The 13,070-nt window shown below is 41.2% G+C and overlaps 1 protein-coding gene across 1 annotated transcript in view; it reads right to left on the bottom strand.

Moving 5' to 3' along the window:
* LOC126336999 (CKLF-like MARVEL transmembrane domain-containing protein 8) overlaps positions 1-9,672 on the bottom strand; it is a 44,062-nt gene extending 34,390 nt beyond the window's left edge. Inside the window, exons 1-2 of the mRNA XM_050001240.1 lie at positions 9,457-9,672; positions 4,403-4,584 (exon numbers count right to left, since the gene is read on the bottom strand). Coding sequence (XP_049857197.1) covers positions 4,403-4,543 — 141 coding nt within the window. The 5' untranslated portion in view covers positions 4,544-4,584; positions 9,457-9,672. The remainder of the gene's footprint in view (positions 1-4,402; positions 4,585-9,456) is intronic.
* Positions 9,673-13,070: the final 3,398 nt, after the last annotated feature.

The following is a 13,070-nucleotide window of genomic DNA, read 5'->3' as shown; positions in this document are numbered from 1 at the left end:
AGAAAGGTCGATTGCCGAAAATGTGCCATGGACTACGCTGAAATGTGTCGGCTCTCCCGTGTTTAAGAGGCAGAGGTCAAGCTGCGAGAGAAGAGTCTCGACATCTCTAGCCCGGTCAGTAATCGCGGCACTATCCCACAGGGGGTTATGGGCGTTAAGGTCACCCAGTAACACAAAGGAGGAGGCAGTTGTGCTATCAATGCAGCCAACACATGACGCGAGACATCATCTGGCGGAAGATACAAACTGCAGACAGTAATAGGCTGAGGCGTCCACATCCTTACAGCGACAGCCTCTAAAGGTGTGTGAAGAGGTACTCATTCGCTGTAGACAGAGTTAAGGATGTAGACGCAGACTCCACCAGATACCCTCTCATAAGCTGCCCGGTTCTTGTAATAACCCCGATACCCACATAGGGCAGGGGTCCGCATTGCCGGAAACCAAGTTTCCTGTAGGGCAATGCAGAGGAAAGGGTAACTGCTGATGAGTTGGCGAAGCTCAGCAAGGCGGGGGGAAAAAGCGCTGCAGTTCCACTGGAGTATCGCTTTGTCCGTGTCCGAAAAAGGCGTGAAGGGACCGAGGAGGCAGATCACGCCACTGGGTCACCTGCTGCCACCGATGGAGGACCAGTACAATCTGCTTTCATGGTGTCTGAGGGTCCGGCGAGATCCAGGTCCTCAGCGGACGCCCGCATCTCCACCTTATCCTCGGATGCAGGGCCTGTAGGGAGCAGTGGGGTGGATGCCACCGGGTGTTCCTTGGCCTTAGAGGTCTTCTTCTTCTTCGTCTTTTCTCTCTGGTCCTTGGGTTTCATTGGCTGGGAGGGCTCCAGCGAGTCAGTCTCCGGGACGGAGGAGGAGCGGGAAGCCCTGCGACCAACCGCTGGTCTGCTTTTCTTCCATTGGCTGACGTCACCCTTCCCAGAGGCGGAAACCTGGGAAGGAAGGGACCCAAGAGACCCTTTCCATGCTATTCGAGCCGGGGAAGTTTGAGGCTTCCCCAGCTTAGAAGTGGGGACTGATGTCCCCGATGGTTGGGGGTTTGCTGCTCCTGAGGCAGGTAGTGCAGGAGCAGCAGGGAGTGAAGTGCCCCCCACCATCAAGGGGGCAGGTGTAGCATTCCGGCTCTGAGAGGTGGCAGTCTGAGGGAGAGCTAATGGGGCCATAACAGTAGTAGCCGCGGCGTAAGAGGCAGTCATTCGAACAGGATGGAGGCGTTCGAACTTCTGCCTGGCCTCAGTGTATGTCAGGCGGTCCAGGGTCTTATACTCCATGATTTTGCGCTCTTTTTGGAAGATCCTGCAGTCCGGCGAGCAAGGCGAGTGGTGCTCTCCGCAGTTTACACAGATGGGAGACGGAGCACATGGAGTATTGGGATGTGATGGGCGTCCACAATCTCGACATGTGAGGCTGGAGGTACAGCGGGAAGACATATGCCCGAACTTCCAGCACTTAAAGCACCGCATCGGGGGAGGGATATATGGCTTGACGTCACAACGATAGACCATCACCTTGACCTTCTCAGGTAAAGTATCACCCTCGAAGGCCAAGATGAAGGCACCGGTGGCAACCTGCTTATCCCTTGGACCACGATGTACGCGCCGGACGAAGTGAACACCTCGCCGCTCTAAATTGGCGCGAAGCTCGACATAGGACTGCAATAGAAGGTCCCGATGGAATATTATGCCCTGGACCATATTAAGACTCTTATGGGGCGTGATTGTAATCGGAACATCCCCCAGCTTGTTACAATCGAGTAACCGGCGGGACTGGGCGGAGGACGCCGATTTGATCAAAACCGAGCCCGAGCGCATTTTGGACAAGCCCTCCACCTCCCCGAACTTGTCCTCTAAGTGCTCGACGAAGAACTGAGGCTTCATGGATGTAAAGGATTCACCATCAGCTCTCGTACACACCAGGTAGCGGGGCGAGTATGTTTCGCTGGCATCCTTAGTCTTTCGTTCCTCCCATGGTGTAGCCAGGGAGGGGAACGATTTGGGGTCATATGTAGTTGTGTTGTATTGAGCCCTGGAACGCTTAGAGACTGCTGGCTGCCAGCAAGAGATGATGTACCACGCTTCATTGCGGGTCATCCGCCCTGATGCCACCTACTCCGACCAAGGGCCCTCCCCACGGGCGCCACCCAGCCTCAGCAACGACCACCTGGCAGGATGGCCATTGCCGGGAGTCCCAATGCCCCAAGGAGATAGGCATCTACTCCTTGGCATACGTGGGGAGTTAACGGCACTGGCATCAGCAGAGCGATCCCTGTGTAGTCAGGGGGCTACAACCAACAGGGTACATGGCGGCCCCACCACAACGGACTGGCTACCGTGCTGGATTTCAGGTGATGTAGTCCAATATCGTCATTGGCGCATAAAGCGACACAGCATAGCAGACTGCAATAAACTGCACCCAAGAACAATCCACGCCCAAGAGATGGTAGGTGAGCGGGACTGCTAAGCGATGACGACAAACCTGGCTAGAGATGGTAATGCATGATGGACACATCGCTCCTTGTAAGGCGCCCTTCCCCAATCAGCTCGCTCTTCGGAAAATTTAGAAGGATGGAGGTCAAACCCGTTAGGGGACCATCTCACAAGGCCAAAACGTTTGAGACTCCTTTTAGTCGCCTCTTACGACAGGCAGGAATACCGTGGGCCTATTCTTACCCCCGAACCCACAGGGGGATGCATAATAAGTGTAAAGCGAAGCATAGGATTATCAATACAGAGACGCTGAATGAAACGTGTTTGGCTGTCAAGGGGGCAATGCAAACCCAAAGTAATTCTGGTCACATGTAAAGGCTGTTAGTGGCACGAAAGATAGTGTCCCATTCCTAGCGCAAGAGATAGGAACTGAAATTGGGGGTAGAAAAACAGAAGCTGAAATGTTTAACCATGTTTTTAAATGTTACTTTTAAAGAAAAACCCAGGAGAATTTCTCCAGTTTAATCGTCATACCACTGAAAAGATGCATGAAATATGTATTAGTATTAGTGGTGTTAAGGAATAGCTGAAATCATTAAAATTGAACAAAGCTATAGGGCCCTATGGAATCCCTGTCCAATTCTATACCTAATCTGCCTCTCTTCTAACAGTAATCCATCATATATCTCTCTAGCAAGAAGAGTGCCCAGCTCTTGGAAAAAGGAACATGTCACATCCACCTAAATGACAGGTAGCAGAAGTGATCCATAAAACTACATAAATATTCAGTCAGATCTTGATAAGATTTCGAAGTTGTGTAAAGATTAGAAACTTGTTTAAATGCTCAGAAATGTAAAACAGCAGAAAAAAAACAGTATCTTAAAAGTAAAATGTCAATGGGTCACTGCTGGAATCAGCCAACTCATACAAACACCTGAGTGTAACACACTGTAGGGATATGAAATGGAATGATCACATAGGTGCACTCATGGGTAAAGCAGGTGGTAGATTTAGTGTTGGGATCCGTACCAGATAGGACAAATGTGGAATATTGAAAGTACATGGAGAAGGACAGCACGAACAGTCACAGGTTTGTTTAATCTCTGGGAGTGTCAGAGAGAGACTGTAGGAACTGAACAGACAGACTCTTGTAGATAGACAAACTATCCTGACAGTCTACTAACAAAGTTTCAAAAACCCGTTTTAAATTATTACACTCAGGACCCAATACAAACCCCTATGTATTGCTCATATACTGATTGTGAGGATAAGATTAAAATGGTTAATGAACACTTGGTGGCATTCAAACAATCATTCTTCCCACATGCCATGTGTGAATATAACAAGAAGGAACCGAAACCACTGGTACAATGGAACATACTGTCTGCTATGTACCTCACAGTGGTTTTCAGAGTACAGATGTAGATGTGTCAGCAACTGAACTAAACGTGCAAATGTGCCAACACTGTCTTCACACAAACTATTGTTTGCAACGGCAATAATTTCCTAATAATTGTGTAGTCTGACCATGTAAAAGGGAAGTAACTGCCTTCAATACACATTAATGCAAGATTCTTAGCCATTGCATCAGGAAATGCACAGTCACTTAAAATGTAACATGACACACAACAGCGATACGGCTGCTATAGCACTATAGTAATGCAAAGTAACGACCATTTTAGGATTACTTACTAACCTTACTTTGTCGAATCAGCACTAGAAGGCTAAAATATAATGAAACATGCAGGAACTACATGTTTTTAATTCACCATTTATTTTAGATCTCTTCTTAATGTGATGGGAGTTCAAATTTGGAACACTGAACTATCCACAATTATCTGCAGTGCAATTTTGTAATACTAAAGGAAGCATCCGGTTTGAATCCAGTACAAGACTACACATGACAATTAACAATATTGGGTTTGACGAACAATATAAATTGTGTAAGAGCTTTTAAATTATGAAAGCACTTACTATCTGAGCCACTTTCAAGATGCCCGGAGTTGTCTTGATATAAGTTTTATCAAAACGAATAACTGGTGAAACAGTTGTATTTGTAACTGTTGTTGTGCCTGTTGTTGTCACGTGCTGACTTGGAAATCCTGGATCAGCCATATTTTTTTAAAATTCTTCAGAAGTAATTCCAAAATACACAACTGCAACAAAATATATTTCCAAGTGCCAAAATTATTTACAGCATACATTAAAAAGAATAAGAATATTTACAGAAATTCAATAAACAAAAAACAGTACTCAGAAATAAAGGCAATGTGAACATGTCACATGTTTACAGGAATAACAAATGGGTAATTCCATGTCAACTCAATGCACTGCTCAATGAGCCCTACTCAGATTTGGTGCATTCAATGGCCCAGGTAAGAGATGGAAAACTGCCAATCTGTAGAGGTATACAACAGTTGAGAGGTAAGGTACAGGTTACCTACGTTTGGAAATAGTGAAATATTTACATGTACCTGCCTCAACATAAATGAGTAATTCACATACTCATTCCAATACAGCAATGAAACCTATATCACTGAAAATCTAACGAGTACAGCTTTACACTTATGTGCAACATAATTGGTTTCTAAGAATTGTTAAATGCAAATTACTGACCTTCACCTTTCACATCACAAAAAATACTACTCCAATTTTTCAAAAAAATTAGTGTTGTCTTCATATTCATGATAATATTCTGGAGCAATACAATACATTTGAATTATAAACTTTTACAGTGAGAAGCAAGTGTGTAAATTTAACAGATTTTCCATACTTCGGTGGCCTGTAACTGTCCTCACAATTGGCATACAGCTTTGCAAATTTTTAGCCTTTCATCTCTTAACTGGATCATGAAATGCAACAAACTTACAAGAAATCTGAGACAATCAGGTTAAAAATATTACTTTACCATCAACATGAATCACCCACATGTATACGTAACTAAACACACATATTGTACATATGTATCAAAACATGTAATTGCTTTTGTGCCTCAAAGGAAACATACAGCCCCAATCACTTGCCTTCAAAGCTTACTGAGCAGTTTGTGACAATGTCACACTCACTCTCAACAAAGTAACTGAGTACATTCATTCATAACATTCCCAAATGACATCACATTTGCATTCAGTCTTGTATGGACTCTAGGGAATGAACTAAAGTTCACAGTAACAAAGCATACACTTTGACCTGCAATTTAACTGTTGTGTACAACATCACGGTAGCACAGTGTATTTGAAATGGATAGTGTTTGCAGAGGGCATGTTGAAGTAGACCAATGTGGTGGCACTTTAGCACGAGATGTTTGTTTTCTAAATTGTTTGTGAGTGATTCATTGGACTTATTGTGTGCTGTTTGTGAGAATAATAATGGGAGAGTTTGTGCCAGTTTGTTAGTTATTTTAATGTTTGGAATTATGGGCAATAGTTTTTTTTTAATCATCAGTACAGTAGGCTGCTTATGTTAGGAGATTAATGGTTGGTATGTATGTCAGTTATGCATATGACAATGAAGTTCACAAGTAGGTTCCTGAATGCTACAATGAGAGAGAACACAATGGCCATGATTAAATTCTTATAGTTATTCAGTTTAAATGCCAAGTGTGTGGAGTATTGTGTTTTTGATAATGTATGAGACTGGCCAAAGTAGCTGCATCCCAGACCATGTGGGAATGCCTGTGGACCAATATATGGAATTCTGTCCACAGGGGTTCCTTGTGTGCAAAGTCTAGAGTGGGCATTTGAAATATTCTGTTGACATTATTTTGGTCTCACTAGATTTGTCATCTGACTTTGGTTGATAAGTACCTTTTTACACTCATTTCAATCTTTGTATGTATGGTACAAGTATTTATGTGCACAATTGCATATTTCTTGTGTATCAAAATTTGTGTAGATCCAATGTATGATATCTTGGGGTGGTTGTTGCTTATATATGTTTGATTATGGCTGATACGCATCTTTGAGTTTGGCTTACCCACATTGATGAGGTGAGATTCTTGACAAAACTACATGGACACATTTTGGGTTTGTGATACTGTAGACTTTGTATTAATTATGCATGATACTCTGTTTTAATTGTGGTTTTTTGATTATCGAGGATTCTGTTTGCTTCATTTTTACATTAGTATGTTTTGGAAAGTCTTCGTTATTAGGAGTGTCAAATATTTAGTTTGTTCCCACCCAAAATCCTGGGTTTCAACTTATTTCTGTGATTCATTATTTCCTGTATTATTGGTGTCTGTGTAATGAGTGTTGTCGTGGTCGCCAAGCTGTATAAGCTTGCAATAGAGGTGTCCACTGTCTTGACATGGGTCACAACCAACAGCTGGTATTGCAAACTTCAATTTTACCACCTCAAGATATTCAAAATTAGCCCTATATCAAGCAAGCTACCACATGTGTAACTTTGGGAGTACTAAAGAGCAGTAACAAGTGGAATTCAGCACCTAAGAAAGATATGATGTGCCACATTGTCTGAAAAACTGTAAAATGATTGCTTACAAATTTGATCTTGGCATTTCCTGTTTATGAGAACAATCAAAACAATAGTATTTGAAATACTCAGATATCTTATTAACAAGTGACCACACTCCTCTTTCCCATACCTTATAAGCATGCACACTTTATTACTACCAGGGAGAGAGAGACTGATCACCTTAAGTACCTGAAATCATGTTACTTGTTGTCTACAGCTTTATCCAAGGCTGTTGGATGTGAACATTACAAATGAAGAGGTCCGACATCCAATTAATTTAGATATTGGGAAATTTGAAGCCAGGGATGTACTCTGAAATCTATGCCATGATTTCCCAGACATATTTAGGCACCTGTAGCCAAACAGCAGCACACATTATCTACCCAGTGAAGACTCATATATAGATCACTATAAGGATGAATTTAAAATTCATCAAAAGATCTATCCTCATCAAGAAGTTACTCTAGCCAGTGCCACAAATATTCCATACACATGAATACCAACATGTAGGAAAAGATTAATATTATCCACAAAAAAGACCTGTCAAGCAGCAGACACTATTTAAGAACTTTATTACTATCAGGGAAAGAGACCGATCACATAAGCATCTGGAATTGTGTTCCATGTTGTCTACAGACAGGTGTTCAACATGTTAATTGTGTGTCTGCGACGTGTCTTCTTAATGGTAAGTAGAAATCTGTATTTTCCTACATTTTTGATATTCCTACCTGGAGAGTCCACACACAAGAATGCTACTCCTTCATTGCCTCACATTCCTTTAGTAAAGGCTGAAGTGTGTGTGTATCATATTTGAACTAAGACACTTTCCTTAGAAGTAGGAGACAAGTCTTCAACAACAATCCACTTCAACACACACTAGGAAACTCTGCAATTTGCTGTCATTTAATGATTTTTTAAAAGATCTTTACACCAAACAGCCAAACTGGAGTCTGCATTCTTCACTGTGCAGTATCTGGACAGCAAACTGTTCCACTGTATCATGTTTGCTGGCGTTCACACTCCAACATAGTCAGCATCTCTCTCAAATACTGGTGAGTTGAGGAACTCGGCTGCTCAATTTCCTACTTTTAGGAACCCCCACTCTCTTTAGCTCACAAGCTACTGACTGCCTTCTGCAACTTGGTTATACCATTTTCTCTGTACATTACTGCAATGAACAACTTGCCAGTCAACTTCACGGGACACATGTAATGGGCTACAAGCTTTACATACAACCAGGAGATGGGTGTAATACTGTAATTCTACATTCTTCATTTAATTAAAGTTTTGACTGGCAAATGCAGTTATCTGCTATTTGGTCATTAATATCTTTCAGCCAAGAGAAAGAGCATAAACTAACACAGCCATGATAGACTGAATCATTTACAATCTGCCTTAAGGTTAAAAATTGAAAGAAGTTATGCATATGTCTACTTTCACTGTCTAAAAGCTAAACAAGTGAAGAGTTGATGGTAGCTATTGTTTTGCAGAGTTTGGTACTGTAACACTGTACATAAATATTGCTCATGAATCAAACATGAAACCAAACCTGCCAAAAGGTAACCAAATAAAATTGATGAAATACCTAGTAATATACAACAAGCCAATAAGCATCAGTTCAGAATTTATTCTCTTACACAGCACTGTACAAATTTCTGACATCGTTAAATCAACTACATATGGTAATGCTGTGTTGCTGTTTCGGGTTATAGTTAACTTTTCACGCAATTCACGACTGACTTATGTAATGGCTAGTTCTATTTCAATGGCTTCATCGAGATTTAAAAGCTGTTCACTTGTTACTTCTCCAATTTCTTATGTGCCATGATGCTTTCATTTGGACAGGGTAGCGTTTCTATTAATCTATCATAACCAAACACACGAAAGGCTAATTCAGGATTTCAGAATTTGGTAGTAACATGTTATATACCCCAGGCTGGACCGTGCATCGAACTAATATGGGTACAAAACCTGGTAAATGTTACGTATCGGACCTCTGTGCTTTTCTCGCAGTTTTTGTGCGGTATATGTACACAACGCGCACCAAATACTCGTCAGACGTAATATAAGTTTTCTGAATTTATTTTGCAATTCTAGTTTGTGCGAAAAGTGTGATAAATATGTCAAAGTGTGTTTAAATATTCCATGATCTTAAGCAAAGGGCTACGCTATTGGTCAACCTGTTGCGATAACCTTTACTTTACTTCGCCAACTCACAACCAAGTTATCTTTCGCCCTAACCTAGACCATGGGCTACAGTAACGATCAGTCTGTCACCACAATAAAGATTTAACCTAGATCTAACACTCAAGTCCAAAGCCTGCATACACCTACTTAACAGAAAGGCTTCTAGAAAATGTACAATTAAGTAATCTAAGTTAACTTACTGACCAATATTGAACCCGATCTATCAAAAGATTCAATGGTATGGGGAGTTAAACAACAGCTACATGGTTGATGAGGATAAAACTAGGGCGTCTGAAAGTTATGTGCAGCAAACATTATCTAGGTCACTCTGTGTTAAAGTGTACGTAAATTACGGCATAACTTACTATTTGAACAGAGCGTATAAACACAGAGAACAGTCCTGTTAGTAACGGAAGGTTTCAGCCTGCAGATCGATTGTTTCCCTCCCACGAAGACAGCACACACAACGCCCACTGCGCATCACCACTCAAAATAGGTGACGCCTACCAAACGACATCGAACCAGGGAAGTACGAAAGATATAAACAATCCAGCGATTCTTGATGGCTCACATAACTTTACCACGGACAGAGTAACTTCATGTGTTCCATAGAAGTAAAACTTGATTTCTGTGCACCCTTTTTTTTAAACAATAATGAGGGTAGGAAATTGACACCACGCTTTTCGTCGTGTGATGTTGAGAAAACTTGGGCGAAATTTTTACGGGCTTCTGTATTTGGCAGTCAGCCGAAATCATGAAAATGGTATGTATAAAAAGTGAGAAAGTAGTCTAAATCGAAAACAGAAATACGTGAACCACAAGAAATAAAAGGAACACGAAAAAGTCAGAAAAACCAATTTAAGAAGAAACTTTTTGAGGAAAGTCGTTTTCATGCATAGGTTGTTTTTATTTTTAAGATAATCATTTTATTTCATGATTAAACTATTGGCTAATTTCGCCCCCTTGTGCATTTTCAAGCTACCTCTGTTACTTACATCACAGAAAAAAAGAAACTGTCATCATATACAGTCTTATAGTCTACACAGCTTTGTGGAGGAAGCATCATCCAATGGCATCCCTAATGAAAGTTTGTTCTGAATGTGACTGTTAAGGGCACAACTGTCTCAGATGTGAATTCCGTCTGAAAAAAGGCGGAAGCAAAGGGAACTTCGTAGCAAACATAAAAAGAGCCAAAGCCTTGCAGACAAACAAAAATATAGAGGTGAGGAGGGCTATGCGAGAGGCGTTCAATGGATTCGAAAGTAAAGTTCTATGTACTGACTTCGCAGAAAATCCAAAGAAATTTTGGTCTTATATCAAAGCGGTAGGTGGATCAAAACTAAATGTCCAGACACTCTGTGACCAAAATGGTACTGAAACAGAGGATGACACACTAAAGACCGAAATGCTAAATGTGTTTTTCCAAAGCTGTTTCACAGAGGAAGATGGCACTGTAGTTCCTTCTTTAGATTGGCGCACAGATGACAAAATGGTAGATATCGAAATAGACGACAGAGGGGTAGAGAAACAATTAAAATCGCTGAAAAGAGGAAAGGCCGCTGGACTTGATGGGATACCAGTTCGATTTTACACAGGGTACGCGAAGGAACTTGTCCCCCTTCTTGCAGCGGTGTACCGTAGGTCTCTAGAAGAGCGTAGCGTTCCAAAGGATTGGAAAAGGGCACAGGTCATCCCTGTTATCAAACAGGGATGTCGAACAGATGTGCAGAACTATAGACCTATATCTCTAACGTCGATCAGTTGTAGAATTTTGGAACACGTATTATGTTCGAGTATAATGACTTTTCTGGAGACTAGAAATCTACTCTGTAGGAATCAGCATGGATTTCGAAGAAGACGTTAGTGTGAAACCCAGCTCGCGCTATCCGTCCACGAGACTCAGAGGGCCTTAGACACGGGTTCCCAGGTAGATGCTGTGTTTCTTGCCTTCCGCAAGGCGTTCGATACTGTTCCCCACAGTAGTTTAATGAACAAAGTAAGAGCATATGGACTATCAGACCAACTGTGTGATTGGATTGAAGAGTTCGTAGATAACAGAACGCAGCAATGGAGAGAAGAAGTCTTCCGAAGTAAGAGTGATTTCAGGTGTGTCGCAGAGGAGTGTCATAGGACCGTTGCTATTCACAATATACATAAATGACCTTGTGAATGACATCGGAAGTTCACTGAGACTTTTTGCAGATGATGCTGTGGTATATTGAGAGGTTGTAACGATGGAAAATTGTACTAAAATGCAGGAGGATCTGCAGTGAATTGACGCATGTTGCAAGGAATGGCAATTCAATCTCAATGTAGGCAAGTGTAATGTGCTGCGAATATATAGAAAGATAGATCCCTGATCATTTAGCTACAATATGGCAGGTCAGCAACTGGAAGCAGTTAATTACATAAATTATCTGGGAGTACGCATTAGGAGTGGTTTAAAATAGAATGATTATTTAAAGTTGATCGTTGGTAAAGCAGATACCAGACTGAGATTCATTGGAAGAATCCTAAGGAAATGCAATCCGAAAACAAAGGAAGTAGGTTACAGTGCACTTGTTCGCCCACTGCTTGAATACTGCTCAGCAGTGTGGGATCCGTTCCAGATAGGTTTGATACAATTGATAAAGAAGATCCAACAGAGAGTAGCACACTTCGTTACACGATCATTTAGTAATCGCGAAAGCGTTACGGAGATAAACTCCAGTGGAAGACTCTACAAGAGAGACGCTCAGTAGCTCGGTACGGGCTTTTGTTGAAGTTTCGAGAACATACCTTCACCAAAGAGTCAAGCAGTATATTGCTCCCTCCTATGTACATCTCGCGAAGAGACCATGAGGATAAAACGAGAGAGATTAGAGCCCACACAGAAGCATACCTACAATCCTTCTTTCCATGAACAATACGAGACTGGAATAGAAGGGAGAACCGATAGAGGTACTCAAGGTACCCTCCGACACACAGCATCAGGTGGCTTGCGGAGTATGGATGTAGATGTAGATTCGTATACGGGTTTTGTCACTGTTCCAGTATATTACACATTGAAATACGTTAGTGTTACGTTACAAGTAAAACTACTATCAGATCTTGCTTTCACCTCAAATATTGTAACTGTAATTTTGTTAATCCTGTAGATCATACATTGTGTGCAGAGAAGCACATGATGATATAGGACAAGTCAAAAATGGAGGTGAGACAGTGATCTCCATACTAACTGTATAGGTGAGATGATACATGGTTAAAATGAATATGGCAGTCTTCTTATAACGATACAACTGCTCATGTAATACATGTGTTATGCCACAGAAAAGTGTATGGGCGGATATTTTGTAAAAGGTTCAAAATTGCACACTATTTTTAAATAAGTTCACATTATTAAGGGAAAGAAACAAACAAATAACATGGAAATTCAAAAGTACCATATCCATTGAAAAATCAGTTACTTAAGTAAAACAGTAAACGTGACACACTTCTAGATTAAGATGTTCAGGTTCACATACAAAGTACAGAACATGGACAGAAAAAATTTTTATATTTCAAGATATTCGTATATTCTATAACAACACTTTTTCAAAATATATTTGTGGACATCAGTTTTAAATTTGGAACTGTATTTTATTGTTTTAATGTTATTATGCAGGTTATTGTATAGTCTTTTTCCTGTTTGCAGAGGTCAATTCTGTTTCAGTGTTGAGTATGCCATATGGAAATAACAATTCTGTATGGGTGAAGTATACATTTTTAGTACCTCTTTCTATGTGCAGCCAGAAATAATTCTGATTGAATAACAAATGGTATTCAGTTCATTTGTAACGTATTTTGCATGTTGGGTTCATCTTAGATCTTCTTCGACACTGCACATATACAGAGTTATGAAAAATCGGAGCAAGTGCAGTGTCAAGCGACCATAGGTCACAAAATCTGCCTATTCACTTCGCCAGCAACATATGAGAAAGCACCACAATGTCAAAACCAC

This window comes from Schistocerca gregaria, chromosome 2 (genome assembly GCF_023897955.1).
Source record: "Schistocerca gregaria isolate iqSchGreg1 chromosome 2, iqSchGreg1.2, whole genome shotgun sequence".
In the NCBI taxonomy this organism is placed as follows: domain Eukaryota; kingdom Metazoa; phylum Arthropoda; class Insecta; order Orthoptera; family Acrididae; genus Schistocerca; species Schistocerca gregaria.
The sequence above is the reverse complement of the archived record's forward strand: the minus strand, read 5'-3'. Positions and strand labels throughout refer to the sequence as shown.